This window comes from Thermobia domestica, chromosome 7 (assembly GCF_964235325.1).
Source record: "Thermobia domestica chromosome 7, izTheDome1.hap1.1, whole genome shotgun sequence".
NCBI classification, from domain to species: domain Eukaryota; kingdom Metazoa; phylum Arthropoda; class Insecta; order Zygentoma; family Lepismatidae; genus Thermobia; species Thermobia domestica.
In genome coordinates, this window is record NC_137460.1 from 152,820,580 (window position 1) to 152,843,091 (window position 22,512).

Here is a 22,512-nt window from a genome sequence, read left to right on the forward strand (position 1 = left end):
TCATGCATTTATTCACAATGACTCGAAAAACGAGAAATGCCTCCCATTTTTAGACCCTACTAAAATATGTTCATAAAATGTATTATATTTCCTATAAGTAATACCAAATAAACTGTAACTATTGTGGGCTAGTACATCTATTAAATTAAGATAACCAGAAATCATACAATGTGTAAACATTTGAAAATAAGCTCTTCTATATTGAAGCAGTGCCCAAGTATATCATCTTTCTTTTTTTCGGGGGGGGGGTCGTATAAAAGAAGCCCTGACTGACTGATCAACGCCCAGGCCAAATAGCTTGAGCTACAAACTTGTTCTTTGTTACTTTCTACTTACGAAAATGTAATCTTCAATACGCTGGTTATACTATGCACCTGCTTTAGACACGTGATGTCACATAAGATATTACAGTTTGAAGGAAGGGAAAATAAGTAAATCCTAATAACAAACACCGAAAACTTAATCCTTAATTCTGTGCGTCGCGCTAAAACAAATAAAAAAGTCACGCTTAAAGATGCCGGTACCTGCGCTATATACTGGCTGCTTGCGACGCCAGTTTGCTTCATATTTATGGATCTGAACGTGATTTTTTTGTTGTTTTAATCATTATAAAGAGAAACTTAACAATCGCGCTAATAGATGTCGCTACCTGCTCTGTCTGTCTGACGCTAATGGATTATATAAGTTTTAAAACTATTGTGACGATTCAAATGCAACTTCGAAAAATGACATTATTTTAATTTAATTACCTCCAAATAGGACACAGGCTATTTAGATTTTAGTATTAATATTTACAGATGCACTTCTGATATATTGCGACGATTTAATCGCTACTTCAACTGTATTAATTCAATTTAATTTGTAAAGGGATGGTGGTGATGTTGAACACGAACGTACTTTATTACGACGAGGGTCGTAACCATAATCAGATTTCAGCATTAATACGAGGTGATCAAAAATATGACGAATAAATAATTTTATTAAGTAACAAGTTTTCATGGAATTTGATTTAATCTCCTTCAAAATACTCTCCTTATCGATCAATGCACTTATTCCAACGTTGAATGAGTGACTGAAAGCATTTCTGAAAGGATACTTTTGGAAGGACATTCAGTTGCTCTGTAGTGCCCCCCCTCAATGTAAGGAATGGTTTCAAAACGTTCTCCTTTAAGCATGCTACAATTTTTGGGAAGAGCCAGAGAGAACAGCGAATGTGGACAGAGGATTTTTTTCACCTAAAAACTCGCGGATCAAAAGCAAAGTGTGGCATGATGCGTTTTCGTGGTGAAGCAGGAAGCCATTTGCCCATTTAATCGGCGGTTAAAATGCTTTTCACAGACCCATACGGGATGTTTAGTTCTTCGGAAAGCCCTCGAATAGTCATTCTCCTGTTTGAACAAATCATTTGTAAGACTTTTTGCACATTTTAGTCTGTTTTTGACGTAGAAGGACCTCTCTGTCGTTGCTCATTTTCAACGGACTCTTTGCCGCTTTTGAATTGCTCATACCACTTGTAAACAGTCTTCAATGACACCGCTTCATCGCCATACACTGATTTTGACATTCCGTGAGCTTCTTTGGCTCTTTTTTGCAGATCAGAACAAAACTCAACACACTTAACACAAACACTCTTAACACGTCCTCACTCTTCTGCATCTCCAGATGCCAGCTAACATTTCACAACTCGTTCAAACTCGATACTGACTGTACCGAAGGTTTAGGCTACCAAGCTTACTACTTGAAATGGATATAACCGATAGATGGTCCTGTGCAACTACATTCACCGTATTTTTTGATCATACCTTGTACGAGTATTTGTGTAACCTAATAAATAAAATAAAATAAATAATTAGAGCTCTTAACTAAGCCCCAAGTTTGTGCATACAACCAGTTCTTTTTTCTTTTAATAAGAAAAATGGCAAGTGCTTTTGTTTCCAAAAGTAAGCGTATGCTTTTAGTTTTATCTAAGTGTTAAACTGTGCAGGGAATTTCCCGACTTAAAAACTGCTATCAAAAATAGAGCTAGTTAATTGACAAAAGGAAGAAGAAAATAAGTAATGACTGAAAAGCGATAATTTGTTCAACAATTCTCTCTCTCTCTCTCTCTCTCTCTCTCTCTCTCTCTCTATATATATATATATATATATATATATATATATATATATATATATATATATATATATATATATATATATATATATATATACTTCTTTCCCCACTTTCTTCATTCTACCATTTCATTCATTACTCATCATTACCGTCTCCTTTAGCCTAACCGGCATAGTCGTGGGACGTAAAACTCAAAGATTTCATTTTTTTTTTTTTTTACGAGCATACCGGTACCGGTATGCTACTTTATCCCTGATTTGGCCACTGATATACAGTATCAACCTGTCTATCTGACGCTGACATAATGTATAGATCTTCAAATGTAAATCTTTGAGTAAATTCTTAGGAATTGATAAAATTTCAAACAAAAATTTAAAGAAGAGAATGTAAAATACTAGATAAATGATATCACCATCTGGCATAGGTTTAGTGGGCCATTTTACAGAAAATGTACTGGTGCTACATTATTGTCAATAGAGGTACGTATAATCTTCGAAGTATTAACTGAATTTAAAATATAACACTAATTTATAATGAATAATATTTAATCATTGTTTTATATGGTTATGAAAACATGCTAAACAACAAATCCATAAACACACTGTTGACCCCACCAAATAAAGTCGATCATATTCATAATTAACTGGATTCTGTCCTAATTACATTGCTAAAACTACATTTTGATTGAGTTGATCTATTTATTTTAGTTTCAAACATTTTTGTACCAGCATTTAATAAATACACATTTTCACAATATACGTATCTTATGAGGGCAAGGTGGGCCTATGGTAGACCGTTTATCCCAAGTATGAGAAGTCTCGGGTTAGATTCCAGATCATGTGAATTTATGGTGGACAGCTTTTCCATTTTCTTCCACCTTCTTAATCAATCAATTCCTTTCATAATCATTCACTTTCGTTAATCATCCATTTTCTTTACCCTATAGGGCAACACCCTGAAAATTTTCGATTTTCTTTTTGCAATGTATATTGCTAAAACAAGACTTGTTTTCATTCTACATTTTTTTAAGTGCGTTGTAAAGAGTAAAAAATTACCGACGGCGTCTCAGAACATAACCATGTTAGCACTATCCTCCAAATTTCATGGGAAGAACCCTACTATATGGAACGAAGAATATTCATTTAACATTTTTTTGACGAGTTGGTTCCAATGGTCATCGAGATGAGGAAGGGGAAGAAAGGAATAACGAGAGAAATCCTCTCAATAGGCCTGAATATAGTATTATTTTAAGGGTAACTGGAAAATGTTAACAATCGAATTACACTTAAACATGCAGTATATTTTTAACAGTGAACTTTTCTTACAACATGATTTAAGGTAACTTTACGTTTGGCTCTCAACACTCAAGAATTTCCCTAGCTTCTGAGACTTTCTAGCAGGCGAAAAAAAAAAGCCATGACAATCAGATGCTGGATTCAATTTAGGAGCCTCTAGTCCAGGTAAGAACATAGCAATCATGCAATTCAGTGTTGAACACAAAAGCATTCCCGGAGGGTTCATGTATATTTATTACATCAGGGACATACGGAGGAATTTATTACGGGGGGATCCACATTCAATGAGGATAAATTATATTAAAATTTGTAAAATCATTCCTAAAATCAGGCTAAAAAGACAAGATTTCGGGGGGTGGACCCATTCCCTGGACCAACTTCTGTATACGTCCCTGCACCACACTTACTACAGTTTCACAGAAAAAAAAAAACGAACAAAGAGACTTTGCTTGAATTAGAAATTTTAAGAAAAAAAATGAAGCTCTTACCATCTTCGAATTGCTGCAACCAAACATAAAGCTCTTCTAAATCGATGATTGTTTGTTGGGCAGCAGCGTCCTCCTCATCCATGAATGAAGCACTCATACATAGGCGGGGAAAATGTGTGGGTGGGGAAAACGTTTCCGTCAACCTCCCCACACTCGCAACCAACAACACATTTTATATTTTTTTTATAGTCCAATACAGTACTTGTTATTACTAGAAAACACACGCATAATATACAGCACGCAGTTGGCAACACTGGAACATTTGAAACTGGCAACACTTTTAATTTTTTGATCCCACACAGAAAAGATACCACCACCATCCATACCACGTGGAACCAAAATAGAGAGAGAAGATCCAAGAGAACGGAATGCCACACCACACTACACCATACCAAAACCACAAACTTAACCACTTTTTCAGCTTCGTTCAACCTGCTTGGCTATCGGCTATTGTCCTTGACTATGCCGGTGCTCATATCTGAATTCTGCAGAAGCTAGACATCATTCTGAAGAGACCAACACACTGATATCTACACAACAAGCAGCGGGAATCTTTCATGCCGGTCTGTGGTCCTGCGTGCGAACGGATGTGTGAGATCATATGCATGTGTGTGTTGTATGTAATAGCAGCAACCAATAGCCACTTTGTCATCTCTTTAGAACCTTCCACCCTGGCCTCCGAGAGGCGTGGAAAGGAAGAGAAGGGCAGGGGAGGTCAGTCAGGGGGACTGTCCTCGGGCCAACAGTCACACAAGGCCTTCAACACAACAACAAACGATAATCAGCTCCAGCTGCATGCAATACACATCTAAAAGACGGTGTTATGTAGTTTCTCCAGCAAAAAACACTTCTTCGGATATGATCAATAAAAAGTTATGATTTACGAACCAACACGATAGATACACACATATACACGCAAAAGAAAACGATTCGTATGTTCGAACGCGTGCGCACACACAAACATGTACACATAATATATTAGATCAATTCTTATTTTACCATTACAAATTATGGTATCAGTTAACGAAACAAGCTAAGAACAGATCGACGCACAAAAATATTCTCATTGATCAATACAGCCACATGACTTCAGCAGAACTTCGATTTCAACTCACGACAGGTCTTCTGAGTGCAACAGTGGAAATGTACCGACGGCACACCCGCGAAAATCTGCTATTAAAGAATTATAGGTAGGTCACTTCTGTAAAACTAGAACACTACAACATCGTGTAAAAACAAGTGATGCAACTTGCTCACTTGCAACTTGTCTAGTACGCTGTGCAAGAAATATTATTACCTTTTCTTCAGCATTAAAGCAGGACGCTGTATTCCTTTACCTTACGCAACGGACAAAACAATTACTTAGTAACTACATACGTTAACTGAGAACGCAGAAACAGAACCTCCGACACGTTAGCACTAGTTACCTCTGAATGAGAGACTAAAAGCGCTCTGTTCAGTATACATGTGCTTGTGGAAGACGAGATAAATTTAGCCGCAGATGCTCGAAGAAAAGAGAACAAAAACCCCCCATAGGCAAGAGAGGCTGGGCTCTTGTATGTTTGTTCCCGTTGCGGTTGAGGGTGGTATCAAATGGCATTATACTAGCATCACTATTATAGTGGTAGCGAACAAAGAGCACAGTAAAATGGCTGTGTGAAGGGTGGATCCTCCCTTGGATTTGCTATCTTGAAAATATGAAAATATAAAGAAAAGTTCTTAATCTAGTATGGACAAATTCTAATACACTGTACCATATCGTGTCAAGTTGCATTGCACTAAATAAAATACCTCTTACTTTTACATAAACAAGTAGAAGAACTGGTTTGTGAATTATTTTTGAATGTCAAAAGGAGCAAGAACTCTATATGAGAGAAGGAAAGGAACGTCCTCAATTCTTGTAGATGCTAATTTCTCTGAAATAAATTCCTTCTAAGGCGCCTAGTATGGCCTTAACCTACTGTCTATATACACAAACACACGTATACATATACACAACATGTGTTGCTGAAGTAGTTATCCACGTCACAGAAAATTGACCAATACGTCATAATGAATACTATATGCATATTAACGACACCGATTGGATAATAAGCTATTTAACAGTCTCTGATTATATCTCATTACATCTAAGATGCGATGATTATATCATCATAGTCAAAGGGCGAGACAGGAGTATTAAAAAAAAAAAAAATCACACTCGAATGCTTTCACAGAGAGTTCACGTATTTGAACGTCAACAATTATTGAACTATGTGAAATTAAAGGAAAGGCTAACCATGAGTTAAACTGCTAATTACATATGAATTACTGCAATTAATTTTGCAAACTTCTAATAATAATGTAATTTTATTCACTTTCAGTAACTTATTAGTAATGAGAATTCCCTTTAATCCTACCAATGATTTCACATCCTGTTTACAGGGCTCATAGTGGTCTGATCTCTTGTAAATAGTTGAAAAGTGACCAAAATCACACGAAAAAGTGACCATCAAGTGACCAAAATCTCATCATGCCTCTTTTTTCCTTTGTTAATTTCTGCATCACCTCTCTGTTTGCTGTTTTGTTTCACCTTTTCTTCTTTTTGAGGTTCCTCCTCTCTTAGTTTATCTAAGTATGCTTGGTAGTTACGGCAAGCAGACTTAGCAGATGTAAGAAGCTTCTGAGTAAGTGGAATCAGTTCTGACCTATTTCCGAATTTCTTCATCCCAGACATTATATTTAACTTAGCACTGAGAGTTCTCAAAGCCATGAAATATTCAAATTCATCACCTACTCTCAAGAAGAAAATACAAGAAGCATAACACAAGACGAACATGATGAACCACAGAAACACACACACACAATGTTGAGCGGAGCGTTAACTATTACGAGAGAAGACTATTATGTTAGAAGAAAGAATAGACACAGAAGGGTTCTCAACCCCACTTTGAGAGCTCAAGCATCCACTGTGCTTTAAAAATAATAAAAGCTGAAGTGAGAGTAAAGCTGACTGTTTCACATGTGGCAGGAAGTACTGAAGCTTTCAGATGAGTAATGAGTAACAAGTTTCTTCCCTTTTCCATTTATTTTTATAATATTTTTCTTAGAAAACTGCCAATGCAAAACATATATCACACGAAAAAGTCACTTTACCTCCCCCAAAAAAGTAACTTTTAGTGACCAACTTGAAAAAAAGTAACTTTTAGTTAAAAAAGTGACTCGCTATGAGCCCTGTGATTATACTATTGCATGTTGCTACTTTATGGATGTAAAATTCGAACTCAGCTCAGGGCTAAAAGCAGAACTTCATAACATAACTACATAAACTTGATCACTCATCTTAAAAAATGATAATGAGGTTTGCAATAAAGGCATGAAAGATGAAACACAGCCTTTATTTTATATAAATTCTCCTATGGAAAAGAATGAAATATTTCAAAATAAAGTGGGTGCCCAAATTTCTAAAAACTATACTTGTCACCAGATAGTATAAACTGGGGAGGACGTGTCGTTAGCAATAAAACTTGTTTATGACATGTATGATAGAATTGTAGTTGAGAATCAGGTGGGGAAAAGACCTTTTTGTAGATGAGACTTTGGGAAGATTTTTCAGAGGTGAGCAACCAGAATCATAGGTGCACCGGCTTAACATATTATTATTATTATTATTATTATTATTATTATTATTATTATTATTATTATATGGTGGTAAGATTTTTTTCCGGATCGAGTAATTTTTCTCCTCCATTAAGACTTAAAACAGTTTCATTACTCTCTCCACCAGGGTAGGATTTATGATTTTCTAACGGGAGTGCACCATAACTACCAAAATAACCAGTCTCACTGAAACTCTTCAAAGTGACATGTGACAATATTCTTTACACCTGACAACGCTGATACACAGAACAGAGAGGAGGGGGAGTAAAAGAAGGTCGCAAATGATATGCAGAGAAAATTGCTCTTCTCTCTTGCTGGCTCCTGTTTCTTCTTCTACTTGATAAATGTTATAGGGATGCTTTGCTTGGTGAATCCTTTTCTTTCAACCTTCACGAAACCGACTTAAACTATTGTTTTTGGAAAACTCCTCTTTCTTTAAGCTCCAAACGGAAACATGACGGAAGAAAGTTTCGGAAAGTGTCGCTATTTTCACAGCTAGCTTCTCATTTTAGATAGTGTATATTTACAACGAAGGGTTGTGCACGTGCACCCTCCCTAAATCTGGCCCTGTTCTCCACCACTTTTGGTACATTTTTGTAATTATTTCAGTAACTACAAATAGTGTTACCTACGAGGAGAGACTTAGGGCATTCCCATCTCCTATCTTGTCAAGAAAATCTTGTCTCGTCTCGTATCATGCGAGGCACTAGCTACAATAATTTATTTCTATTCTTTTCTTTCTTTTTTTTTTTTCAGAATGGGACATTTAATACTTAAATGTCATTAAATAAAAACTACCATATTGAGGAAACCTGTACAATAAAAAATAATACTTCAAAAATTCAAGGTAAAATTTGAATCTTGAATTTCGCACAGAAATGTCCGTGATTTTTTTTTTTTCAAAATTGTCCAGATTGTAGTCTCATATGTGTACTAAAACACCATAAAGTTGCATTTTGGGCACTCAATTGGATCCGATTCAAAATTCAACATAAACCTAACATTGCAAGATATTGACCATGTAAATATATGGCTTCAGATCGATAACCATTTGTCTGTAGCTATTTACGTGCAACATCAAAGGAATTTATATTCAACTTCATTTGTTTCTTGACGTATTCATTTGAATTTACACAATTACCTACCTTTCAAGTTATTTAGACTCATATTACTTTTCCGAACAATACTCAATACAGGTCATTATTCTTGTTAGTGAGTATGGATGTTTCTAAATTTATATTGGCAACATTGATACATGTTGTTTTTATTCCTTTTTCAGGATTGCTGTCACAAACATGTGGAAGTGCATCACTGAAACAGGAAAAAGAACTTACTATGAAAGAACTTACTATATTTCCTTATCTTTCACAATGTATCAAATATGCTATGAAACACTGTTGCATTGTTCACAATCACTTCACACACTTTCAGCACAAACAATTAGTCAAAACATTCCTTTTTTCCTATTTGAATGATGCCCTTTCACATGTTTGTAATAGCAATCCTGAGACAATGGAATGAAAATAACATGTATCAATGTTGCCAATATAAATTTAGAAACATCCATACTCATTAACAAGAATAATGACCTGTAATGAGTACTGCTCGGAATACCTGTCTAAATAACTCGAAAGGTGGATAATTGTGTGCATTCAAATGAATACATCAAGAAAGAAATGAAGATGAATATAAATTCCGCTGGTGGTGCTGCAGGTAAATAGCTACAGACAAATGGTTATCGATCTGAACCCAAATATTTACATGGTCAATATCTTGCAGTGTTAGATTTATGTTGAATTTTGAATCGGATCCCATTGAGTTCCCAAAATGCAACTTTGTGGCGTTTTAGTATACCTATGAGACTACAACCTGGGCAATTAAAAAAAAAAAGTTCATAGGGACATTTCTGTGCGAAATTCAAAATTCAAATTTTACTTTGGATTTTTGAAGTATTATTTTTATTGTACAGGTTTATTTAATATGATACAACTTGTAGAGCAATTTTTAAGCTTTTTAATGAATTTGTTTCATGTCTCTAGTGCACATATTAACCATTTTATGACAACTTTTGATAATCACTGTAACGAAAAAAATGCCCTTTTTGAAATTTTTAAACACCCGGTATGAGGACACTTTCAGGAGGAGGGGGGTTGTATTTGGGATTTTTTCATCTCCCACTGTAATAAAGCTGTGCGCCAATTTTTACAAAAATTTAATATAGTCAGGTCAGATTTTGCCATTTCATTAGTTGATTTCACATGGAGTGACCCTCAAGTAAGTTCGTAGTGAACATCATGTCTGTGGGTTTTTTCGGGGTACTTCTGTCTCCTTCCACATTCTCATTCCAGCAATTCTTCCATCATCATTCACTCGCCCTAACCGTCCGTCTCCCTTAGCCTAAAAGGCATAGTCGTGGGATGTTGAACTGAAAGATTTTATTTCAATATCCTCCCACGGGAAATTGAATCCAGAACTCCATGCATTATAAACGCGCACGCAAACTACTAGATCAGCGGGAGGACATGTCTGAGTCGGAATCGATTAAATATTGTTATCGGATATGCATGCACATTTAATTAATTAATAAATTACAGACCATTTGTGCTCTTTTGGCTAAAGGTAGGGTCCATATTTTGTACGGACTGTTTGTATTTTTGGGTCCGTGTCCGTATCGTACAAAGCATGAAATAGGAAAATGTCCGTATTTGACAGTTTTTAGAGCTGCCAGAAAATTCCGGAGTCGGAAATCGCTAAAATCTCGGGCAAAATTTTGTTTTTATTATTGACGTTGGTGGCGACCGTGATAAATCAGAACCGCCGTATCACCGCTGAAAACAATGAATGTTCTTCTTCACTTACATAAACAGTACTAACATATGCAATAATAAGGTTATTTCGGGAAACCATACTGCAGTATCAATATAATCATTTAATAGGATTTCTTTTACATTTTGGATACAATGTTTGTAAGTCTTTATTTTATTTTATTTTATTTATTTATTTATTTTTGTGCTCCTAGTGTGATAAAGGCAAATACCGAAGTTACTAATTAATGTAAAAGAATTGTTTTCATCATGCAACTTATATTTTAGTTACTATGAATAAAGTAGGGTATCTTTAAAAAAAAAGTAACGTTTTTCTATTTCAGTTTTTTTTTGTTAGATTTAATATACGTAATTTAATGGCAGATTTATTATATTTGTGTTAATGAAAAAAAATGATAAAACATGTTAGTATCCAATAGTGTTTTAAGTATCAAAGTAAACAATGGTGTGATAACCTAAAAAAAGTGATTTTTAGGTAAGAAATTTCAAAATATTTATTGTGTGTTTAGCCCCTGTATCTTTGATGGGTCCTCATTTTAAGATTTGTCCATATTTTGGATCAAAAAATATGGCAACCTTAGCTAAAGGAGATGATGAGAAATGAATAATTGAAATACTACATCAAATAACACTCACGCTCAAAGCGGGATTCAAACTCGCGACATACACTTCTTGTAATTACTAGTTCAAAACCATTAGACCGCTAGGCCATACTACCTGGTTTAAGTTAAAGAAAACAGGGTCACTGACTGAAATATTAATTGCAACATCTGGATCAAACAGAGGAAAAAACCATCTCTTTAACTGAGAATCTATACTGCATTTAAGTATAAAAAACGATCACCAATCATTTTCGATGAGAATTTTTTTTTTCTTTTTTACCTCCGAGATTTCGCTTTCTAAAAGACGTTACAAGAGACCACACTTTTATGTTCTGTAGTGGTGAAGGGTCAAATCGATCGTGAATCTATATTAACTTGTTGCTTCTGCTTTCCCATTTTCTCACAAGTTTTCCGTGCTTCTACAAACAAGGAAGCCCCTTGTTTAATGTCACATAATGGTGTGTAGTCAGTCGAAATCCACGATGCAATTTTTCTCATCCGGTTTTCAGAATTCCTCTTTGTTACTGTATTCGAAGAACACTAACACACTACTAATATGGAACATGTTGTCTGGATGTGCATAAGATGGATTAGGAGACTCATTTCTTTTCACTCTAATAACATGTGTATGACTTTAAAGGAACTTTCACCCACTTTTTCCTTTTTTTTCTTTTAATGAAGTTTTTTAAAAAACTGTTCGTTTCGCATCTTTATATGGAATAGGGAAGAGTTTCTCGAACTTTCTGTTCCTGAGGACCACTTTTAGTAGTCAGAATGTTCTACGGACACTACTCTTCTCCCCTTCGACCACAAATTTATCATAAAAAATATTCTGAACATAAAAGCCCTTGAATTTTATTCTTCTATCTTTTTTGGAGCATTTTCCACCTAAAAGGTCCAAAATGACAGACTTCTACGATCATTTGTGGCCTGCGACGTATGAGAACGTTGGGATAAGATACCTCTCCATACACAAATATATTAGAAAGTGCGATAAAGGTGGTTCACAGAAAAGGTAATTACTTTTCTACATAATCCTGCGTTATCTCATTTGAAGAATGAAACCTTCTATACCAATGGTTCACCAACTTTCCGATAACGCGGACCCCCTGTTCAATCGAAAAATAAACTACGGACCCCTTTGCAATCCTATCTGAAATTTCATATGGTATTAATAAAAAATATACACTAATTAGAATTACCACTGACAAGAAAAATATCAAGAAAAATAATGCAATAAGTAATTTATTCTAAAGATACATGATTGTTTCCTAGTGAACGAAATTACTTTCAAGACAGTTTTTTTTCTTTTTAATATATATATAAGGAAATCCACTTTATAAACCATGTTCTCAAATGTGGGGTCACTAATGTGAGGAATGAAATTCTTCCTGTTTTTCCATAATTGTTTTGAAATCTGAAATAAGTTTTGTCACCACCAATCTTAGTTCCGATTCGCATTAAGACGACTTCATTTTAAGGTTTTAATACTGCAAAGAGTAGAAAAGATCTTGGAAAGGCAACAAATGTTGTAATGCCTTTTTAGACAACTCTTCACACTCAGAACGCACACGCAGCCAAAAGTTTCCTTCACTGTTGAACATTTAATTTTACTCTTCAGAAACATGCTCCCAACAATGAAAGAAATAAAATGTGGAAGCAGCTGAACGGATTATTTTCTAAATATTCACGCAATTTGTCTTTGGACAAAGTTTGAATAAACTGAAATGAAATCTTTGTTTTACGTCCCACGTTTATGCCGATTAGGCTAAAGGAGACGGTGATGATGACAGATGAGTGAAATGGTGGAATGAAGAAAGTGGAAGGAAACGGGAGAACTCCGAGAAAATCCACGAACACGCTGTTTGTCCACCACAAAGTCCACACGGCGCGAGCTGGAATCGAACCAGGGACTCCAAGCACCGGAGGTGAACGCTCTACCACTGAGCCACCGCGCCCCCGACAAAGTTTGAATATTCATGTCTTGAATTTGACTGAATTATTATTTAATACTAGCTGTTATGCCCGTTCTTCGCACGGGTAAGAAAATATCTATGTAAACAAGTGAACAACGAAAGAAAAATTAAACATTTCTAAAATTGGATCTAATTTGTGTGAATGCACATCCGACAAAGTAGAAAGATTTACATTGGGATGACTTTAATAGTAAACACGGTTTATACTTAATATACTCATTAACTAACCTGTTTTTAACCACAATAAAACAATCTCTACTAAACAGAAAAAAAAAAACATGACTGTAGACAAAACTCTGGATTTCACATTAATATCGGTCATTTTAGATTATTTTTACATGTCTCGGCATTCTCTTTATTATGGGCCCCGTTCCTTAGCTGATGGGGCTAAATTTAAAAGTAAACACTTTTTTTTTTTTTTTTTTTTTGAGTTTCACTATTGAGCTCCGCGACCCGGAAAACTATGGATTTGACACTAATATCGGCCATTTTCGATTAGTTTTACGTGTCTCGGTAACCTCCCCTCCCAGCAGGTGGCTCCGGCCCGCATATAATGGTAGCTTAATTTGAAAGTCATTACTAATGAAAGCGTCATCATTGATCTCAACGATCGCGGAAACTATGGATTTGACACTAATATCGGTCATTTTGGATTAATTTTACATGTCTACCCCCCAGTGACTTACGGCCCGCATACAATGGCTGCTGAATTTGAAAGTCATCGCTAATGAAAGTGTCACCATTGATCTCAGCGACCGCGAAAACTATGGATTTGACACAAATATAGGTCATTTTCTACTACTTTTACATGTCCAGGTAAACGCCCCCTGAGACCCTCTGGTTCGAAATTTAAAAAAAAAAGTTTCTTTTTGGTCTGGGACCTATATCAAGGTACCCGTAACCCAAATCTGGTAACTCTCGGTCTACTCGTCTGGTCCCCAGGCGACACACAGACAAAAAGACAGACAGACACACAAACAAACTCTTCATTTTATTTATAATAGACTAACTTTTAGCAATTTACTTTCACTTGTTACGTTTTAAACATATCATTGGCATACAATTAACTGTCTGTCAATTTCACTTTTCCTCGATCCGATTTTATATTTTAAAAGTTTCCCTGGTATTAATTTAATTTTCAATTTATAGAGAGTAATTCATTTCCTATAAACGTATTTCCCATGTGCGAAGAACAGCTCGGATTCGGTTAAGTTAGGTTCTGTTGTCTGGCTCCCCATCATCTAGACATAACCCCACCAATTTCCTTTCAGAACATTAAATAGGTTGAGAAGAACCTGAGCATAATGATAATGATGCCTGTAAACTTTAATAAAAATGACCCCTTATTCTTAATGTGTACCTTCCTACTGGTGCACATTCTAGAACATTTTCGAACATTCTGGAACATTTTAGAACATAATATCATTCTAGAGGGTTCTAGACCATCCTGAAAACTCTAGAACATTCTCGAACCTTTGGGAAACTTCTATAACAGTCTGTAATACTTTCCAAGATTGTTGGTAATTCTAAAATTTAACCCATTTTATAGCACAGTAACACCGTTGCTTGGGCGTTTTCTCCCTCTAGGATCCCTGTTGGTCCCAACCGAAACCTTCTTCATGGATGTGAGATCAGGGCTTTTAACTCCCATGGGGCTCCGGGTCTTGGTTTCGGAGCCTTTGTGGTACGCACGGACAAACCACACTTACTTTTATTATAGTATATATATTGATTTTCGCTCCTTACAAAATACATTACAATGATTGGGGACATATGCTGCCATCTATTGGTGTCAAGCCCTTACACTTACGTTCAGCGGTGGATCAAATGGCTAGTTTCTCTGCCAGCTCAAGACAACTAAACTTAATATGTATATCACCTAAAACATATTTTTTACTTTCCAAAACCCCAATAAAAATAACATTTTATCACTTGGTAGCTCTTGTTTTGTTTGTTAAATGAGCACAGTTTTCTGAATCTCTTACACAGTTAAGAAACTGTATTAGTGCACCGTTCATTAATGGTAACGAACACTACAATGCTATTTTCATTACAAACTTACGATTTTTGTTCCTGTCTTCGTAACTATATTCTTAATGGTGTTGAGTACTACACTATCATTTATTCCTTAGTTCGTTGATTTATAAGGGGAATTATTTTTGTTTCCTTTGACATGCAACTGCAATTTTAATGTGATTTCACTGATTTCTGTTTTAACTCTAATTAGATATCCTTTCCATTCTCAAAATGAATTTGCATTATACGCGAATTTAGCATTAAATTAAATACCATAATTACTACCTTCAAGCCTTCGGCTCGATGTACACTATAGGTTAAAATCGAGTTTAATTAACAATTCTAATAGTTTATATTTTAATACTACTACTTTTTTAGTTTGCCCATCAATTAACTTCCGTTAGGCAGGTTAATGGCAGTATGCTTCAAGTGGGTTGGCGGTAAAGCTTGTTCAATATTGCACTGTCCTTAAATGTAAACAGTAACAGCTGTTTGTATTTTATATACTGTATTCATAATATTAGTTACTAAATTATATTGTGCTTGGCATACAATAAGTATTTAGGGATTTTATATAAGTAATTACAACGTCACTTCGTTACGATTTCTGATTACCATGCTTTATTTGAAAATGGACATTGACGATGCTGAACATTAACGCGCTTTGCTGTTTAACTATTAGGAATTAGCATTATTCACTAACTTAGACATCCCTGTTTTACAATAAGTATATATCAGGTGTCCTGAAAATAGCTTTATCCTATACGAGACAAAATACAGCAAAAAATATATGTAACTGTACACGTTTCGGGTCCTAGTCTGGAGACACGAATTGCATTATGTGGCAACGTCGCAAATAAAGATTCTCAGAGAAGATCTATCAATCCATCAAATAGTTACATCGTTTTTTTTTTTCTTTTCTAGATGGGAGTTCGATAGACGTTTATACTAGCATGATTTATTAGCACAACAATCGGTCTAACTGTTTGATGGACTCAAGGAGGAATGCTAATGGTTCCAAGTTAATCTGCGACCTTGCCACATAGTGAAATTTTGATTCCTTATAGCTGCTGGAGATCCTGAAGGGTACGCCATTATATAGGATAGTCCTCTGTTGTCTGTGGGGGCCATTTTTACAACACCCGATATATAAATAAAATTTGGTTTCCCTGAAACAAGGGACATTTATTCAGATTTGAAGAAGAAATCAGTAAAATCAATAAAAAAAAAAAAAAAAAAAAAAAAAAAAAAAAAAAAAAAAAAACAGGCCATTCCAAGGAAAACAGAAAATCATCTAGAAAATAAACCAATGGGCTAAAAAGACAAAAGTGGTGCAGATATCAACTTCGTTAAGAACTTACACAGTAATATGATAATGGCTACGAAAAAATAAATTATTTGGCTCCTGTATTTACATGTATGATCACCCATATTAGATCACGTACTTGATTCAAAGAAGGAAATGTATTTACTTTGTTTCTTTTTTCATTACTATTTAATTTGTTTATGGACTTTTCCAATAAACATTTGTTTACGCCGTCAGAGCTACTGAAATTAGCAGTTGTTTCTTGTTGATTGTTGTTCCTCCTCCCCCAACCCTCCCACATACGGTTGTTGCTCGAGCGAAATCTCCCACGCGAGGAAACGCCTTGAAAAGTATCTTGAGAGGAAAAGGATGTTCCCAAGAGCTTCCTTCCTTTTTCCGCATCCACAACCGCAGCAGTCATTTTCATGTAAAGAAACCTTGAAATGTTTTTCACATAATATTCAGACCAACAAACTTCTTTCTATTGCATTAAAAAAAACTTAATCGTACCAACACTTTGTCAAAATCTGTCCGCATCTTCTACGAAACAATAACGCTTCACTATATTTCCTTTTGAAGCTACTGAATGAAAAAGGAAGAAGGGGGGGGGGTGAGAAAGATCTTTAACACATTTAGGTCCCACATTTACGTCCTGCAGACTAAACGTGACAGACTATTAATTAAGATGAATGATTATGAAAGAATTGGTGGAATGAAAATGTGGAAAGAAAGGGATAATCTTGGGAAAATCTACGGACATAATGTTTACCACCACTAGCTTACGTGGCTTCAGATCAAACCACGGACCCCTAGCAGAGGTGAGTATTCTATCATTAAGTTACCGCAAATCCGTAAGTAAACTAATGTCCAAAATTATTGTTGCATATCTATAAATATGTTGTAGGAGTCTGTAATTTGTTAACGATCTGTAGGAGTCGGTATTTATTTTATAATGTTAGTACGTGTACAATGTCATGTGGCAAAGACATGTATCTGGAAAATTTCATGTCAAAAGAGCAGTAAATAAGAGCAATAAAACGAAAATAAAATTCTCTTGTCCATTTAGCAACATTTTGTTTTATTCATTCTAATATTCGTATTTATAATTCTTTTCCTATGAAATTTATCACAAATATACGTACATTTCCCGAGTATACGCATAGTATCAGTATTGAATGTACCCTGCAAATCATTATCAAATTATATTCTTTCAAGAAGATAGTTATAGATATGCGACAATCATTTTGGACATGAGTCTACATCACATCTGAAAAGAGAGGTTGAGCTTAACAGGGACTCAAAAACTGTAAAGTATATTGAAGAGGTTGATATTGTTGTTTGCCAAGAGTAATCGCAATACTAACAAAACGAACTCTTCCTACAATTACATTACTATGCACACTTATTTTAATTTAGATATTTCTACATGATACACTGTATTTAGTATAATTTACTGCTGGTACGTACTACAGGCTAGAAACGACGGTGTAATAGAAAAATTGATGGAATAAGGACGTAAGAAGAAATGGGAAAATCCCGAGAAAACGCATGGGATATGATATTATCCAACTCAAATTCACATGCCTCAGATCGAGCCACATATCTCTTGCATCACAGGTGAGCATTCTACCATTTTTTTAAGTGTCCATTCTTCGTACAGGAAGAATATTCTTTATGCAAAATCTCTGAAAGTACAGAAATGAGTGAAATGTATAATGACGAGCAAAGAATGCTCTTCGGCATTGTGCCTATAGATTCTCGGGCTAGCTGATATGCCCGTTCTTCGCACAGCAAGAATAAGGTTAATGTATGGCCAGAGGTAGGTTGCCTATCTGACAGGTACTAGGGTTTACATATAACTCTTGCATAAGTTTTGATCCAAATCAATATCCCTGTTCACTTGGAAATCCAAAAATATTTTCCGACGTGATTAGGTCTAGTGAAGATCTGTCTGTATACAAAATCTGGTGGCTCTAGGTGACTCCTTTCTTTGCGTCAATCTGCTGATAGACACATTACTTAATATATTTGTAATGAATAAGATCTATTATTATTATTATTATTTGGTTATGGTTCCTATACTTCTTTATGTTACAGAACTGTCTCTTATTACGAGTGTCTTAGCGTTCCGAAAAAATCTTCTAACGCAGACTTGCCCCGTGACTCGTAGATTTGTGCTGAATACTCTCATTCTTAAATTAAACATGTAGCCAATGGCGGATCCAGGATATGATCAAGGGAGGTGATAAACCATAGTTTGCAGCTTAATTTAGTGTAAAGCAGGATTGAAGCCCATTTTATCCCGTGTATACATGAGCGTCAACATGGTGTCCCTATAGCCCCTCCTGGATTCGCGCCTGCATGTAACTGCCAATAAACCGATAGTTTTAGTCATAAGAATGTCGTACAAATTGACCTGGCATTACTGTTACGTTGAAAGAATAGTGCTACTAACGGATGTGGTAATAACTGAACACGGTTTACTTGATATGGTACTGATCTGGTATGACACTATTATTATTATTATTATTATTATTATTATTACTTCATATACGTTCAAAATACCTAAGAGAAAGTGTTTCCACACAAAAACTAAGGATTGAATATCCATTTATTACAGCACATAATTGTGATGGAAAAGTATCCTGTTTATATATACATGTAAGATAAACTCTAGTTATGATACCCTCAGATATAAACTTCGGAAGAATACAGCTAAGAGTGTCTATTGTCATACACAGTAACTTGAATAAAAGAAACTTAACGAATGTGTTGCGTTTTAACTGAATACCAGGTTAATAACTTAAGCTGTTTGTGACGTCATTACTTTAACAATAACGATGATTGTTATAAAAATGAGAGGAAGACAAGATAACAATAAAATATGTAAGTACATATAAAAATGGTGAAAGTCTTTTTGTGTGATGAAATATTTGCATTTAATGAAAGGTGATGATTACAACGCGAGTCTTCATAACTCCGACTTTCTCTTTATGGTGTGAAAAAAAAAAGGAATCTGCAACCCAAGCATGACATTCTGTTTCAAGAAGGCCTTACACTTGGACAGCATAGACAATTTTACACAAACAAATGAACAATTGCCGCAAATGATAATGGCGACATTACATTTGCTTGTAAAAGATAGTGTAATGATGGAATGATGATTATGTCTTCTTGTTACAGTCGACTTATTGTACGTAATACACTTATCATGTATTCGTATTGCAAATAATATTTTCTCGTATGTGTGTGTGTATATATAATAATAAATAATATTGATATTGTAAAGCAAGAACTGTAAAAACTATATTATATTCTAGTTGTTGTGTTTTAAGGATGCTGAATAACTGTGCTATCTTTGTTTTGGAGACCATTGATCTATATCGGGATGTATGCTTCTCTCTTCTCTGAAGTAGGGGTGTTCGATAAGGCTGAGGACCTATCGAACTTCGGGAGTGAAAACTTATCGAGTTGTCACCGGTTACTCGAAACCGTTCGAGTATTTGAAATTATCGAAGTTTCGGGTATTATCGAAAGTTCGAGTATTATCGAAGTTTCGGGTATTATCGAAGTTCGAGTATTATCGAAGTTTCGGGTATTATCGACATTTCGAGTATTATCGAAAGTTCGAGTATTATCGAAGTTTCGGGTATTATCGAAATTTCGAGTATTATCGAAGTTTCGGGTATTATCGAAATTTCGAGTATTATCAAAGTTTCGGGTATTATCAAAAGTAGTGATGGACAGTTCGGTTCCTTCACCTCTGCAATGATTCCTTCTTGCAGCCAAACTAGTCAACTTTTTTCCTCTGATAAGTTATTGCAAAGTTGTATTTGTGAGGAGAAATGAAAGCGTACAAAAAGGGACTGCTTTTTCGTCCGACACACACGCACACACAGGCAGTTCAATTTCTTCCTGAATTTTATCTCTTGTTTGTTATTTGCTGACAGCTATTGTATCAGAGTTGTGAGACATACAGTCTTAAACGTACACATAGGGTAATTTGCTCTTCATAGATATAGTATACGAACAACACCTCAACCATATTAATCACGTACGGAGTTGCTAAAATGTTGTAGCGAAATTTTATTTTTAAGCCAAATGTGTTATCTTCTGTCGTGTTTGTTTTCTCTTAATGGCTACTAGTTTACACATTGCCGCAATCAGATATGATGATGCTTTGGGCGCAAACTCCTCCTTTAGCCTTTCAGTAAAATAAATGTTAGTCAAATCAGTGGTGATTTCAGGGGGTTATTCAGAAGGAATATTCCCCCACAAATATATCTCTGATCATGTTCACCGTGGCTTACCAGTACTTTTGCTACTTTCACCCTCAGTATTCAAAATCTTCCGGGGTAGGATTACCATAATTTCTGGATATTTTTAAGAATGGTGTGTGTTTATTGAGAAGTTAAGAAAAGTCTAATCTCAAGTTCCAAAAATGCTTATGCTCATTTTCTATACTTAAAATATATTTTTATATTATTGTCTTAATTATTTCCCTGAGTAAAGTATTCTTGCGAAGAACACCTTATCGCTATTGATTTTTTCATGAATATCAGCACGACTGAATTGCAAGCCAAGCGCTTGACCAAACACAGCGAAATTTCCAGGTCTTCCATTTTCCCTAAAATTTCGGACATTAGTTAATTCCAGACAATTTTCCGTACCGGGCTTGAATCTAGGACGTATGGTAAGTCTATCCCAGGGAAACCTTGAAATCATCACTAAGTTTAATAAAGATGAAAAACGGAAAATAAATCTATTCCCTCGACAGTGAATATACAGGGTGAGCATAAATTCTTGCCCTGATTACAAAAAAATATTACAGAAGAATCATTTGACATAATAACGTAAATACTGGTCAGTTACACAGGTTCCTATTACAAGTTTTTTTTAAAGACCACTTACGTTTAGGGATGCATTCGAGTCGAGTCGAGTCGAGATTTAAGCCTGTCTCGACTCGTCTCGAGAAAATGTTGTCTCGACTCGTGTCTCGACTCGACTCGAATTCGAGTCAAGACGTCTCGAAATTCGAGTCGAGACAAAATGTACGAGTTAAAATATACGCACACATCAGCCAGACCATCATGACTACCTACCTAATTGTCAGTATGTCGACTTTTGGCATGGATAAAAACGGCGACACGTCTTGGCATACACGCAATGATCCTTGATAGGTCGCTGGAGAGAGCTGGCAGCACATGTGCTCACTCAGGTCACCTAATTTCCGTAAATTCCGGGAAGGGGGGCGATGTGTTCTGACGTCACGTTCAATCACATCCCACAAGGGACATCACTCAAATGTCCGGCTTCAATTTCAATGAAACTTTTTTTGCTGATAGAAGGCATGTATGCATCATTACTTGCGATGACAAATTTTTGCCATGGTGCATGTTTTCTATTTTTTTAATAACTTTTAAGAGTTGTGATGTGGTTATTAGATATTACTACAGAAGTCCCTTACTATCCTTTGTAAACAGAGCGTTAATGAAGAAAAGTGAAGAAAAACCATGTGGATACATATAAGTCCTGGGGGGAAGTCGTATGGTAGATATGACCTTGATGGCAGCCATCTTGAAATCCGCCATTTTGAATTAAGGTCAAGTTTTCAAAATGGGAATAGGGTAATATGATACATATTGTCGGGCTAGAATTTAATTAGAAAAATAATGGTGAGGTTAGTTTTAAGATACACCCATTTGGGGGAAGGTTACAGGCATATTAATTGTTTTTACTTACTGTGTGCGTAAGTCCCTTCTTACTTTCGTCTCAAGACCTGTAAATCGATCGCAACGGCAGAGCCCGGTTTCGCACTAGTGTTTAGAAATCTTTAAACTCACTTGAGGCAATATTTGTGGATTATTGTATTGTATTTTGCCTTTAATTAAATTTGAACCCACTTCATGATCTTGTGTAAAGTATCACTAAAAGAGAACTTCTGTTTTTATGGAGAACGTAAGCATGGCAATTATAAAAGGTGAGTAAGATGTGTATGTATTTATAAGAAAGTTTATTTTACGAGTCTTTTGTGGTTCCGTTAACCTATTCTTTAGTTGTTGTTTTTTTTCAAAATACTCATATCTCATAAATAAAAGAGCTATTATAAAATCTCTTACCACTATTCTTTAATACTTATAAAATTTTATTTATTGTAAAAGCACTGGCGAGATATTTCTTATCGCCCACTAAAATTATGGTGGAGCTCCTTCGTGGCTAACGGTTAGCATACTTGCCTTTGACGTGGGAAACCTGG

At 35.4% G+C, this 22,512-nt stretch overlaps 1 protein-coding gene across 13 annotated transcripts in view; it reads right to left on the bottom strand.

Annotated features, from left to right (window-relative positions):
- The window catches only part of DIP2 (disco-interacting protein 2), a 298,258-nt gene that overhangs the window by 190,659 nt on the left and 85,087 nt on the right, over window positions 1-22,512 (bottom strand). For 2 of the 13 annotated variants that reach the window (XM_081765444.1, XM_081765441.1), the window contains exon 1: window positions 3,893-5,084. The exons of 10 other annotated variants lie outside the window; for them this stretch is intronic. In XM_081765444.1, coding sequence (XP_081621570.1) covers window positions 3,893-3,989 — 97 coding nt within the window. In that variant the 5' untranslated portion in view covers window positions 3,990-5,084. Of the gene's footprint in view, window positions 1-3,892; window positions 5,087-22,512 lie in introns of those variants that run through there. One more of the 13 variants, XM_081765440.1, reaches the window with a different exon arrangement.